Source organism: Oxyura jamaicensis, chromosome 10, assembly GCF_011077185.1.
Source record: "Oxyura jamaicensis isolate SHBP4307 breed ruddy duck chromosome 10, BPBGC_Ojam_1.0, whole genome shotgun sequence".
Lineage (NCBI taxonomy): Eukaryota > Metazoa > Chordata > Aves > Anseriformes > Anatidae > Oxyura > Oxyura jamaicensis.
In genome coordinates this window covers 18,350,057-18,364,672 of record NC_048902.1, presented here as the reverse complement: position 1 = coordinate 18,364,672, position 14,616 = coordinate 18,350,057, and the positions used below count along the sequence as shown (strand labels likewise).

The following is a 14,616-nucleotide window of genomic DNA, read 5'->3' as shown; positions in this document are numbered from 1 at the left end:
TTTACAGCATTGCAATCTGCTGAATCATTTTTTTTTTAACAGTCTTGAAATCAAGTTAGTTGATGATAAATTAATATCAGCTGAGAAAGGAACTTTGTCCTATCTTGTATTTAAAGAAAACGTCTCCCTAGGTAGACCTGGAAGTGCTTCATAATCCTTATTCCATGCAAAGAAGTCAGGAAGTCTTAAAAGGAGCAGTCTGTGCTTGTAACACGAGTCTAATAACTTGTGACTGGGCACAGCGTGTGGCAGAGTTCAGCTCATCGGAAAACAAACCAACAAACCCCATCAGTCGCTCAGTCCAGTCAGGTGGAGATGCGGATGGACCTGAAGCCCATAAGGGTAGGATGTGTCTCGCCTCACTTTGGCCATATTAAAGCTGTTTATGGCCCAAGTTAAAGGTCCCACTGCAGCCACGGAGGAGAGGTTGCTCCAGCGAGCAATTCGCTGTGTCCCATGGGGTCACCTGCGAAGTGGTGTGGCAGCTCACCCTCAGGGGAACCAGTTTCTCTTTTTTTTTTTAGAGACCAGTCCTAGATGACAAGTTTGAGCAGATACCTGACTTTCAGAGCGCTGAATTTCGGTGAAATAAATCCCCCTCCAGGCGAATTAAGTCGCACAAGTCTCAGGGACTTCCATCGCTACTTCAGAACGTTTCTTCATTAGGTACTACTGGAAGAATTCTGTATCCAGCCTTGATGCTAGGGTGTTTAGAAATACTGCATTGAAACGATTTTAGGTATTGTGGCTACTGCTATGAATGTGAAATGAAAAGACATTACATGTTAGGTATGTGACTTGAAAATTGGTTCAATAACTTCTAGTACTGGGCCCACGTTCGGGTACATCACACGAGGAACAGATCGCCTCCTAGCAAAGAAAATAGAGGAGTGCATGCCTTAACGGGCGTGTTAGATAGGAGAGAAGTGCCTGCTGTTTACAGAGTTCCATTCTTTGCAGTTTCAGGTCACATTTGTAGTGCCGTAAGGCTTCTGTAAGAATACTCTTTAGCAGCTGCGTTGTTTCAAAGCATTCGCCCTAAGTGCAGCATCCTACCTCCCTAAGTGAGAAAAGTACCAGTGTCTGAGCATCTGCTCTTCAGCCAAAAACCATTTCTAAGGAATAAAAGTGCGTGTTCTGATAAAGGTTCAGAACACTGAACTCCTTGGCTTAATGCAAGTTCTGTGCTAGGGTAAAAAAAAGTTCACTATACAGAACAGCATCAAATGCCTATTATATTGTTCTTTGTTTCTTTGCCAACTGTGGATTTAAAATTGGAATAATTCAAAAAGCAGTGGGACATTATGACTCACTCAGTACCTCCTGGGCTTTTGACATTATCGTAAAGCCACATACACTTGAGTGCAAGGTTTAGTTAGTGGATTTCAATAACACAGCGAGCAGACTTTATTGAAACCTCAGAGTACCTGATTAACTGTAAACAATGATTTATTTCTTCTGAACACTCACGGTATTACAGCTCCAGTTACAGGTGTGGTGTGCTGAGTGTCAATGCAAGTGATATTTTTCAAGGTTAAATGTACTCCGTCAGTCAAAATCAGGGAGATACTCTAGTAACAATGTTTAACTTCACGTGGCTAATCTTTTCAATATTTGTGGAATTGGCGTAACTTTTAATTTCTTTTTTTTCACACATCTTTGAGTTCCTTCTGAAAATTTGCAGTGGAAAACTTGGGGAATGGCTGTTTCATAGGAGAGGGATTTAATAAGACAAGTTTTGCCCGCAAGATGTCCAGCGTAATTAATCTAGAGAGTCTGCATCTTCTTTTAAAAACTGCAGAGAGCGGAGCCCAGCAGTGCATCTCCCACTGAAGATGAACATTATTTATGTTGCCTAGTGTGCATGAGCTGAAAAGGGAAATGTATTTTCTAATAAAATCTTCCAGGCTGGGAATTTAGAACACTTTGCATGAATCCAAATGTATATTCCTCAGTCTCCACAGGAAAGCGAAGCCATATTAAGTCATACGTCAGCTCAGTTGAATTACGGATGTTGAATTAAACATGGAGAACTTGGAGGTTCATCAACTTTGTAGTATTATTTGTTGGAAAATTACCCTCCCCCCCATTTGGACTCGCTTCTTATTCTCTCTGTTGTTTATTATCTCTTTTATTTGAGTTGGTGGTTGCTGTGCTGACTAGTAGCTTTCATCTCCGTACCGCGAGCTGTTTCCATATGTGCAGGTGCTGTGGAATTTATTGTCTGAACATTGAGAAGTTGAGATCTAGTCAATATGGTTGCAGGCATTTAAATAAAAATATTCTAAAGGTAGGGCTAAGGTATAAGATGTAGGATATTCTGATTTTAATGAAATAAACGTTTAAGAATCACTCTGAAGGATGAAAATAAATATTTGAAAATCCAAAAATCTATTTTTCACCAAATCAGAAAAGACAAAAATCCCACACTCAGCTGTGAATTGCTTTTTATGTATCTGTACCTTGCAGAAGAAATCCATTTAATTGTGTGGAAGTAAATTACTCAGAACCTAAAAGGCCCAAATGTATATCCTTGGACTTGTCTATCTTGGAATTTGCCAATTTTTACTCTGAGTTGACTTTTAGTTGGTGGCCGATCTCACTGTGCTCGGAATGATGTGGTTCAGAGTTTGTCAGCAGATACAACGGGCTTCTTCAGTCGTCATCCCTGCGTGACTTTAGCTATAGCCAGGGCTTAAAACAAAGCAGGTAAATAGCCAGCCGCATCTGAAACGGCAGACTCCTGGGAAGGGTGAGGTATTTGCAGTGAGGGAGATCACACTACAGCTGTGCGGGCTGCAGCAGGGCCGCGTAGTCACCGTCAGTGTCCTGGAGAGCCCGGCTCGCCCTGCTGCCGCTGCGGGGGTCAGGGATGTTGTTCTGCTGCAGCAACAGGGAATGGGTAGGCTGCTCGGCAGCCTGCACTGCTGCCTTCCTACTGGCAGCAGGAGCAGAGAGCTTAGCTTCCAGGATTAATTGGTTTTAGTATTACCCAGGCAGCGGCAAAATTGAAATCCCCTTGTGCTGCTGAGAAACCTGAAGTCAGCATTGTACCTGGCCGAACTCAGCTGGTCTGATCGTTTCCCACGCCCTGTACAGACACAGCACCAAGAAGGAGCCTGACCTAATACAGGCTGTTCTTGCCTACTTCTGCCTGTGGCAAGGCGCAGCAGGCATGGATCATGCAATTGAAAAGTGACTGCAGTACTGGAAGGAGCATAATTAGAGCTGAATTTGAGCAGCCTCCTACTGCAAAGGAAAGGAAAACAGCTTTGTGATGAAATTTGGAGATGCTTACATCGTTGAAGTTGAGAATATTAATAGATGCAGAGGAAAATTCACAGCGTCTGTAAACAATACACAAAATAATCCAATACATGTAATTTCTTTTGTTAACAAGAGATTCTAACCCGTGGAGATCTGAAGAAAATGGGTTGAGGCAGGATTGCATGGGGCAGTCTTTCTCTCTGGCAAGCCAAGTGGCCTGGGGGAGCCGGCCCCAGAAAAGGGGCCCTCAGCCCCCCCAACCCTCCTCCTTCCTCCACATGAGAGCATCTTCCAGGCTGCTCCCAGCACAGCTGCCTTTGGGCCACTCATGTTGGGCTTGCTGAGGTCACAGTGGCCACCACTGCCCTGCCTTTGCCCTGGGCTCTATAAAACAGGGCCCCTGCCCTGCCGCTTGCTCAGCTGCTCGGTCCTCTGAGAGCCAGCGGCAGGAAGAAGGCCAGAGAAGGAGCAAGGCGAGCAGCACCCTCCGCGGTGTGAGGACAGCGAAGCGGTCCGAGGACGCACTGAGAAGGAAGGCAGCTAACGAGAGGAAGATGCGTCGTGGGCAGAGGGACAGCACCTCCGGCACAAAAGACACCAGTGCCCGGGGGACGTCTGGTGCCCAGCCCACAGACACGTATCAGAGATGTCACTGGCACCGCAGTGACGTGGGGAATGGACCGGCCCCTCAGACATCCAGCAGCAGGGGGCCTGGGCCTAAGCAGTGGTGCAGTGGTGGTGTGGAGCGAAGGCGGGAGCGTGAGGCGGCGAGCCGTGGGGAGCAGAGGCGTGCCTGTGGGCCAGAACGCAGCGTGGGACCCAGCCGCGGCCGTAAAACAGACGGCATTGACTCCGTGCCTGGAAGTGAACTGGACAGCGGCACGGGGCCTAAGGGTGGAACTGGGCGCCCCCCTGGTTCGGCACCCTGGCCTGAAAACGTTCCTGATGGCAGGCATCTGGTGTGGGCAGTCCCAGGTGGGGACTGCCTTGTCCTCCTGCCTAACAGCGTGGAGCCCATGGAGGTGGGTCCACAAGAAGAGGCGGAGGAACCCATGGAAGTGGATGATCTTTAAGGTCTTTTCCAACCTTAATTTTTCTAGGATTCTATGATCCTCTCTTCTGTTTAGCTGAAAGAGGAGATGAACAAACACCCCCCCCCCCACCGTACTCCCAAACTGACACCATGAATATGTAAAGCAGAGACGAGGCTACTGCCTTCACAATGCCAAATGAAGTTATTGCATGTCTCAAAAAGCGTGTGCTTTTGTCAGCGAGAAGCTGGACTGGAAGATGAATGATGAAACAAATGTAGCAATCCAACTTCCCTGCAGAAAGCCCTTCTGCTCAGGTCTGAATTTGCCTTGAAAGGGTGCAGGTCAGCCAGATTTTTTCTCCACGATGCTTCAGTGGGTATTTCTGTTTTGGAGCATGTCATTACAGTGGCAGCTTACATTTCGAGATCTCATTTTGACAATCTGCACCGTGCCATATTGAGCTAACAATACATTGTGCTAGCAAGTGTCCTTCCCCTTCTGAGTATGTAGAAGGCACGTTGCTAAGGCTTCCTCAGTGCTTATAGGATCAATCTACATTGCCTGAATATATTTTTGCCTGTTTTTTAATACCGTTTGGCATTTCCTTTCCCTCTGCTCTTGCACTCTCCACTTTAACTACCGAGTAGCAGATAAAAAGCTATGGCTGTGCTGCTATCGCAGCATCCCCGTGGACAACGGTGCCACGTGCCCCAGTGAAGCAGGAGAGAAGGGCAGTGTCTGCCCAGTCCATTTCTCCTCCAGTGAGTGTCAGGATGAGATGTTACCACCAGCATGCAGGAACAGGAAACTAGCACTTGTCCCACAGCCACATCTTTCTCCCAGTGTTCTCATCAGCTGAAGTAGAAAGAGTGCAGCCCAAATGCTTGTCAAGAGGGAAGTGATTTCTGAGTGCTTTATTGCAGTTAGTCTCTTGAAAGGTCCTTGTTCATGTAATAAGATGCAGCACTAATGACTCGAATGATAAAAATGCGAACAGTAGTGAAATGCAAGAAGCCAAAACTACCTTAACATGCACGGTTCATTTAACTAAAAGAGGCAGACTGAGCAGCAGGTGGAAGGGTTAAACAAAAGGAAAAAAGATTATAAAAGTTTGCGGCTTTGGCTTCACTACAAATGGCTCTCTTGCAGACTTTATAGCATTAGTGTTGCTTCTCATAAACCCTGAAACCATTCATCCATTTAGAAAGATTAAATTGGTCAGTCATCCAGAACATAAAACATACACATCTCCATTTTGCCTGTTACCCCCAAACCATCTCAAGTATAATAAATTCGGTTGATGCCATTAAACCCAAGCGTTGAGTATTAATGATGGCCTCTGTTGCATTTACAGTTTGCCAGGTCTTGCGTTTCTGGCAGTATATTCATCTGTTGTTGCTCAGGGACAGTAAGCACGGAGTCTTTGAGTTGGAAAACACAACTCTAACATGATGTGAGAATGTCAGAGAAAACATCTTGATATTGAAGCAGGGAAAAGTCCTAGAAATGTTATCTGTTTTGTCATTCTTGGAAAGTGGAAGTTATCAGAGGCACAAACTTCATTTTTTGATATCTTAATATGCTTATAACAGAATATTAAACAGCTTGCAGAGGCAGGTTTATTTGGTTTTGGAGTTACAGATGAAACTGTAGCTATTCAAAGTTCTGTTGTAACTTCTGCTGCATTCCTGTTGCTTAAAAAAAAAGCTAGAAAAAAATGGCCAGACTCTTCTAAAGCAAGAATTTTTAGAAAAAACTTAGATTTGATTTAGCAGCATTTCTTCTTGATCCATATCAGGATCCAGAAGTAGCACTTTTTCCCAGATAAAAAGCAAATTTGCTCTATAACGATTGTTTCAGCCTGCAAAGAAATGTAACTTCTGCTTCTTCAAAATACGTAAGATGTTATCTCAAATACAAGGATTTCCCGTGTGCTGGAGGGTAACACAAGCTTCACAATTCCATCACAGTGCCTTTTACCAGACCATCCAATTTTGCAACGTGAAAACTGGGAAGCGAATCCTGTCTGAGCTTCCCCTTCCATGCTGGCACTGCCAGCTCCTTCCCACAGAAAACAGGAGCCGATGTCGTTATCGGCAGCCATTCAAAGGGGCGCAGATTGCCAGCTCTTGTCAAGCATTCGCCTGAGGACCATCAACGTCTGAGGTCCACCAACAAGGCGCACAAAATGAGATATGTGCTCGTGAACGTCGCTGACTGCAAGGCTCGTTCACAAGGAGCACAACAGCACTCCTCCCCTGTCGTTCCCCATGTTTTCAGCCTCACTGCTCAGGAAGATGAGCACTTCCCGGGGGTGCAGCAGATCCTCCGTCACAGACTGTAGTGTGGTTTGCTTTGCGCTTTTTTTCAGAAACGTCTGTGGTGGCAAAAATGTAACACCTACTCCTCTTCCCCCCTCCCCGCCCAAGCATTTGTCTTTAACTGCAAGTACAAATTACAAAACCACCAGGAGCAATAGAGGTGATCTGAAAGAGGCAGAACCTCATAAACTGTGTGGGAAAGGCTGCCTCTCCTTTTCTCTAACTGATGGCATGCCAAGTTTATTTTACAATATTTACAATAAGATTTGCTTGTTTTGGTACCCTTTGTACATCGTTAGGGAAAAAGCAAAAGAAAAGCTCCAGGAGGTTTGTATTTTCTGATGAGACAGAGTTCAATCTTTAATTTTCTTTCTAGTCCTATATGTTGTACTGGAAATGTCATATATAAAGGGATATGGGATTGCAGTTGTGTTAGTACTGAGCTGTCTTTTAATTTATCTGTATGAATTTAGTGCTTAAGAAAGACCCCCAGACCAGCAGGCTAAGAGCTGTTGGTTCGTTCAGAGAGCAGATACAGGACGAGCGGGAACAACAAAGGTTTCTCCTTTCTGCATCTCATCCCTGACCAGAAGAGCACGCTGTCTGTGCCTGTTTAGTTGAGGTCCAGGCAGCTGACATGGAAAACAAATTTATCCACGAAGGAGTGGTCCCCGGTGTGGCTGTACAGGCAGCCTGCAGATGGTCTGTACGAGGGCTGACGTACCTGTCAGATCCAGCACGTGGCCCTGCTATGAAGAAAAGCCTCCTGTCCCTCAGCAGACAGCCCTGAAGGCCAAACACCCTCGCGTTACAAAAAGACACCACAACAGGGCAGTCCTCAGTGTGTGAACGTTGATACCACCGACAGCTGGTTGTTAAACTCTGAGTTTCTGTTAACACGGTGGATGCTCTGGTGCTAATAAATTGTCAGCCAAGGTGTGAGGGGCCAGGTTTTGATCCCCAGCTCCACAAAAACTCCTGACTTTAAGTGAGAGGTTATCTATTAAATAATGAGATACTGGAGAGGGAATGACTATTGACCGTCTCTTACAGTATAAAAACTAGAGGGCTGCCTGTGAGTCTGTCAGGTGCTAAGCCCCCGATCACCAAGATGATGCTGTGTGTCTCTTTTGCCCTGGAGTGCTGTGCACGTGAAAACACCGCATTGGATTTAGGACGGGCTAGCCAAGACGTTTGGGTTTTAATGTCAAAGCCTTGATTGAAGCAAAGTCCTGAGCATATCGTAGGGTCTCGTATTATGGTAGGAAGTGAGAAATACAACAGAGGAATGGTCATTTTCTGTACCATGCCGAACAGCACATAATTATCTTCTCTCTCCCAAACCTTTGCTGTGCAATGCCTGGGTAGACACAATGTCTTTTCTCTGTGTTGTGGAAACATGCATTAGAAAGTGCCATGTTTGATGGTCTGGGGAGGAAGTATGATTGTCAAATGTTAGAGGCTGTTCCTATAGAGGTGGGAAGGGATTTTCTCATAGGCAGACTCTTTGGATCCCCCTTTCATCCCTGCTCATGAAGCAACCATCCCCTCCTCGCGGGCAATTCCCTTAGCAGGATGATGTATCCACGATGTGTACTGTAGATGCATAGAGATGTAGCCTTCCCTTTGCAAATGTTGATGTGATTTATACATCTTTGGGCAAGAAAGAATATTTTGGAGTTGATACATCTCTCCGAGTGATGTTAATACGGGGACAGGCTGGCACAACGTGTCACTGCTTAGTTTACCTGTCTCAGCTATTGTGTTTTAGTGAATGCATTCATCATATTTAGCTTTTATACAATACTCTTTTCATCTTCCCTGAGCTTTGCAGTTGTTAATTAATCCCACAGCACCCAGGGATTACTAGTAATGCTTTCCAAGGGAAAGCAGAAACAAGTAAGAAGAGGTCAAATGACTGGGCCGGGGTCATGGAGGCAATTTTGTCTAAAGAACATTAGGTTCTGCAAGATTAAAGTGGTGTTAACTGGCCTTTCCTTGGATGTCAGCCTCCGTCTTCTTGGAGGTGGTTTGGGGGGGCAGCTCTGATAGTCTCGTGTTCAGAGGTCCCCTTCCATTTGCTTCCTTTCGCACACTATTTCCTGAGGGAAAAGGAGGCAGAGTTTTGTCTTCAGAGGACAATGGGGAATTTCCAAGGAGGCAGAATGTCTCATTATCTGAAACCTTTATGTACCATCTTTTCATCTTGCAATTAGAAATGAAAGCACCTGACTAATTAACTGCCTGTTTCTTCAAAGTCATTGTAAAGATCCGGATACCCAGTTCATATTAAAAATAAGTAACTTCCTCGTCTGGCAGCCATAGCCCAGACAAGGTCTGCGCTGCGCTGATAACAGCAATCTGGTAACTTACCTGAGAGTAGGTGCAGCAAGTATAGAATGTGCTCACGGTGCTTTCTTCTCCACAGGACTTGAAAGACGACCGGAGCGATGAAGAAGAAGAAGATTCCGTTACGGATAATGAAGAGGAGTCCACAAAGAATGGCAATAAGAACGGCTGTGGCTCAAGCAAACATCTCCTAAACAGCAGTCACCAGTAGCCCCCTCCCGCCCCACCTCCTGCAGTGATTTCCACTCTGTTTTTAACCCAACCTACAGGATAGAACTTAAGTCAAAAGGCTTATGAGAGACTGTGATTGATTTATTGTTGGCTACTGGACCTGGAAAAAAGCCCAGTTTACAGGAGAGGCAAAAATTGCATAACATGACAAAATGTGTTAATGGCCCACTTTCTGAATAGTTGCTTAATGTTTGAAGAGGTGTTTGGACACACTGACTGCGCCGCTTACAGTGCTTAACAAGGTGAAAGTGTCAGGTCGTTTAGTGTCCCGTTGATTCTAACGTGGCTTTTCAATCTGGTATAAGACATATTTCACCGAGCAGTTTCATTCATAGGTGTTTCAGGGTAGATGGTGTGAACTCCATTAGGAAACAAAATTTCTCAATATGGCAAAATTGACAGTGGTGTACAACGACTAGCGTTGTAGTCTCTACTCTTAGATTTAAAACCTCATCAAATGGCTATTTTTTGCAAGTTAGATCGCACGTTCTGGAGGCCGGTGGAAACTAACGTGGAGGAAGTCGAGCTATTTGCTTCTGAAGAGCTTGCTTCGCTGCAGAAGTATGGTTTACATCCAAAGTATGCTGAATAATAGTTCAAATACTGTGTTTGGAGATTTACCAGTCAAGAGATTTACCAGTTTTGAGATTTACCAGTCAAGAAAATCACAAAAATCAGCCCCAGTTCTCCCCTGAGCTCCAGGTTTCAAAAGTGTCTTTAAGCTCAGTCATTTTGGCTGTAGGCCCACTGTTAGAACACAAGGTGCAGTGGGGAGGGAAAATAGTGAATGAAAATTGGGTCCTCTCACAGGTTCTTTTGTGCTTCTTATTTGCCTTTAACACTGCTGAACCCCCTGGATCCTGACCCATCTACAGCCCAGAAGATTAAGAATGAAAGAGCAGAGATGGAAATACAGCTCCTGATATCAAATGAACACACAGCACTTTTTGAAAACAGTGAGTGACATCAGCTAGAGCCAAACGTGGATGTGGGCATGGGGCTGAGACCACATAGCGGTGTTAGGGCCGTAAGAAGTGGAAGAACCTCCTCTTACCAAACATGCTTCATAAGCTGGCACCTTTGTTCTAATGCTAGTGCAGCAGCGTTTTTAGTTGTGACACTTTCCGAGGAGAGCCCGGATCTTTTAAACAGAGCAGTGCCCATCTCAATTCCAGAGGCGTTTATCTCCCAAGGCCCTAAAGGATTTGTCATAAGTTGTACAGGTTGGAAGCTCTCCGTGTGGTTCCGTGGAAGCTGAGATCATGTGGTGAACGAAATCCAGCACCTTGATAAAGACCAGGGGGACCACTGGTAAAACATCCTCGGTGCAGAGCTGTTGGTTCAGAAAGGCTCTTTTCCCCTTCAGGCTGCTCAGGCAGGAACTCGGTGACCTTCAGGAAGCACTACGTGGCCGACTTGTTTTCTCAAGATTTCCTTGGTAAAGGGGGATGTAATTCAGTGACTGAAGCATTTGAAAGAATGGGAAGTGTTTGGGAGCTCAGATATGAAGAAAAAAAGTGTTTTCTGCACAGTTACAAAGAAGTGTAGCAGTACTTTGTAAGGGAGGCTAGCAGCATTAAAATACCTGCCTCCGGTCTCTCCAGCTGTTGACCAAGGCTGTGTTTAATTTTTTGCTTACATTTTGGACCACGTAATACCCCAGATCTTTGCGTTTACCACAAAGACAATTACACCGAGAGGAGTGCACTTCTGAGAAGGCTGGGAAGTGGCGGGGGGGAGTCCTGTGCCAGTGCTTGCAGTTAAGTGGTGCTGCTCGTGCTGAGCAGGCAGAATTCCCTCCATAGCTGTTGCGTGTGTTTCCGTATGCAGCTGTAGAGGACACCTTAAATACTGCAGTGTGGATTTATTGGAAGTGTAAGTAGTTATTACATCATCTAAAGCAACCGGTAAGTTTGGCAGGGTCACAGCTGCTTATCGGGCCCTTCTTATTGCATACATGAAAAGAACTGCCTTTCCCTAAGAAAATGTAGAAACATCGTGGAGGCTTTACGCTCCCTTTAGAAGCTGTGGAGACAAGAAAGCTTTCTACAAGACCTAGCGGGATTCTGGGAGATGGCCAAGGTATTATCATTTGATTTTGATGCCAGTAAGTTTTTCTGCTGTGAATAGGAAAGGAATTCATGAAAGGAAACACAAAGAATGACGCTGTCACAGGAGCAAGCCTCTGAACAACTGCTGAGTTTTAAGCTGGAATTTACAGTCTCATGGAGGCCAAATCCTGCCCTTCCTACTTGGACGAGTCTCCCACTGAAGCCAATTATCTCTGCTGGAGTTTTGCCTGGGTAAAATTTTGGATTGCAGATATCCACCGTAACTACAAGACCCGTTGTTTTAAATCATTGTGAAACGAGGGTCTTAAAGGAAGAGTAAAAGGCAGATAAATACCTTCAAACATAAGATGTTGAGGCATGTATTGGGTTAGTACAGAAGAATATGGAAGAAAATGTTCTGAAGAGGAAGATTATGACTAAGTTCAGTAAACAAGTAACTACGTGATGTTGCGGTTAGGGGGTACGGAAGGTAGGGAGGTCAAGGAAGGCCATTCCAGGGGGTTAATCTAGTGGCCAAGCAATGAGACCTAAAAATTCTTAACATAAACCACCAGGTACTGGGGATAAACACACACAGCACAGAAAGAAGTGGGAACAGATTGTCACAGCTGGACTGGACACGCGTCCTGTGTAAACATCACATTTGTCATTCCCGAAGTTATGCGCTTCATTTTCCACTACAAACTAACAGAAACTCAGGAACAAGAAGCTGAGGTTGTGGGGAACACAGCTCATGCTAAAGCAACTAATGCCACAATGCTCTGAGGTTTTCAGTCTATTCAGTGCCTTTAACATTTTTTTAAGAATGATTATTGTCTCAATATGCAAATGCAAAATGACTGGAGGCGGTGCATGTGAGCACGAGGTGATAGATAATGCATCATTTCGACCGTTTCACAAAATGGGTCCTGCTCTCATGCTCTGACACTGTGTACTTGATTTTGCTGTCACTTGGACCATGCCAAAATATTTATGATAGAATTATAGAATGAAAGTGAAGTTCTAGCCCATTAGAAACAGCAGAAACTCTCCTGTTCCATGTAATTCCTCTGAATTTTGTTCAGATACTCCTGCTGGTATTTACTCTGCCACCCCTGCGCCTGTTTACCATACAGATTTACCAATCTACTCTGGATTTGATTTGCAGACCTCCTTTACTCCACAGAACTCACTTCATCAGTTTGTATCGTTCCGTATAGTTATCTTTGTATGTTCTTAATGCCACTGAATCTGTCCAGTCAGATATGCTACACACTATAAATAAAATCTTTTTTTAAAATAACGTCTGTGTAAGGATTTCCTTGGTTTCACTGCCGGGCAGTGTTCTCCTCTCTGCTTTCCATCCCCTCCTAGCATTCCAGTGAGAGCCCATTCAGGAATTCTCTTCCAACCTTTTCCATAGCCTGGGAAAGGCTTTCCAGGCACTTTTCAGGAAGAGTTTGCTCCTGAGCTGGTCCGGCTGACAACTGGACAGTCCACCCCCTTCTTAAAGGGTAACAGCGAGTGCTGTTGTATGGGATTTCTGTCTTGGCAGGTCAGAGATTAAGAACATGTTTGCAGGATGCGCAGCAAGTCAAGCGTCACCACCACAGAGCAAACATTGTAAGTATCTTAGCTCTTGTAGCAGAGAAAGAGATATTTGCCAAATGATGTTTTAATTACACTTAAATTTGATTATATTTTTTTTTTCTGGGAAATTAATGAATGGAGAGAAAGCAAATTTAACGGCTCTGTCATCCATCATTTGGATTATTCAAGATAGGTGCTTTCACTGAAGCACTCAAAAGTGATCCTGTGTACGTTAGGAGTTACTCTAAATGGCCAACACATTTTTGTATTGTCTCTCATTTGTTTTTGCATAAGAAGACTGAGTTTGAAGTTGTGCATTTGAGAAGTACTGGAACAATATCCAAATACAGAGAGAACCAGAGATGATTCTTTTCTTCCCCCAGCCATGCTTATGTCCATGCATGGTGCTACCACCCGCTTAGATCAGGCTGTGGGATTATGACCTAAATGCATGGTCATAAGCACAATTCAGATCGCTCAGGCATGGAACTTAAAACCGATGAAGCAGGAAAGCTCTACTGAAAGTGAGGGAGCTGTGAAGATTTGTATCAGCCGAAAAGCCGTTCCGTATTTCTTACTCTTTCCATTTCTGTCCACCTAGTTGGGGAGAGCACAGAGGTTCTGACTTCTCTTCCCAGGCCTCTGTTTGCAGACAAATGGAAGGGAAGGTGTTTAAACACAAATAATGAGCTGCAGCAAAATACTTTAGTCTTATTATTATCTGATTTCATTTTTTTAATCTTATGAGTTAGAATAGAGTAGATAGAAAATAAATCGGACAGGGATCTGCGAGTTTTGGCTACAAGCAACTTGCAAACTGTGAAGAAAAATAATAATTAAAAAAAATCTTGCTGATTTAGAAAGAAAAACACCATCTCCACAGGCACTTCCCCCAGCTGTGGGTTAGAAGAACAACAGATAATCAGCGGGCAGAAATGAAAGTCCATGCTGAGAATCAGAACACAGCCCGGTTGTAAAAAAGCCAAAGAGAGTTGGTGTGATGGCTGTCGGCTGCCCGGGAGCTGGGAGCCTTCGATGTGGAGCAGCAAATGAGCCAAGAATGCATCTCTGAGCTGATTCCATTGGTCATGTTCAAAATCACTGAAAGCGTCCGTTCTCATTTTCCAGTAAGTTTTATGGGCTCCCTCCTGCTCTATCTGTGCTATGTGGAGCCAGGCTTTTGTTTCCTGCCCAGAGGGTTCCAGCTTTGGCTGCCCGAGGTGAGGACCTAGCGTTCAGAAAGATAAACACCTCTGACTTGCTGAAGGCCACACGGGACATCTGTATTCCCACTGAGAGCGTCATTTCTGCTCATGAAAGTTACAAAATCTGCCTGATGCCCGTGCTGTAGGGGACAGAGAGTAACCAATGCGTGTCAGACAGCAAAGGGGCACACGAGTGACTGGCACCACAGGTGGAGCTGCCCTTTTCTTCACAAATAAGGAGAAGAAAAGTCAGCAGAGGCTTTGGCCAGCTCATCACACAGGCTTCTCCTGTGGTAGGTATGAAAAAATCATTTAAAGGCTGCTTTCTCCAGCTCTTTGGGGGGGGGGAGCATTTTCTCACTCTGTCTCCACATTTCTGCATGATGCTACTTGTGGGTTACAGGAGTTAACATAAGCAGAACATAAGCAGCTGAAAGAAGGTGAAAGCCCTGATGTCAATCCCTTGTCAAAGAATGGGAGTCCCAGTCAAGGAAACGGAGGTGATCAAAGCAATGTCATGTTCGCCATGGCTGAGTACAGAGGCTCTGGGAGTTTATACAACTGAAGT

General features: G+C 44.8%; 1 protein-coding gene across 4 annotated transcripts in view; it reads left to right on the top strand.

Annotated features, from left to right (window-relative positions):
* Positions 1 to 12,549, top strand: part of CERS3 (ceramide synthase 3) — a 53,029-nt gene extending 40,480 nt beyond the window's left edge. For all 4 annotated transcript variants that reach the window (XM_035336144.1, XM_035336147.1, XM_035336146.1 and 1 more), the window contains exon 11: positions 9,051 to 12,549. In XM_035336144.1, the coding sequence (XP_035192035.1) occupies positions 9,051 to 9,182 (132 nt within the window). In that variant the 3' untranslated portion in view covers positions 9,183 to 12,549. The remainder of the gene's footprint in view (positions 1 to 9,050) is intronic.
* Positions 12,550 to 14,616: the final 2,067 nt, after the last annotated feature.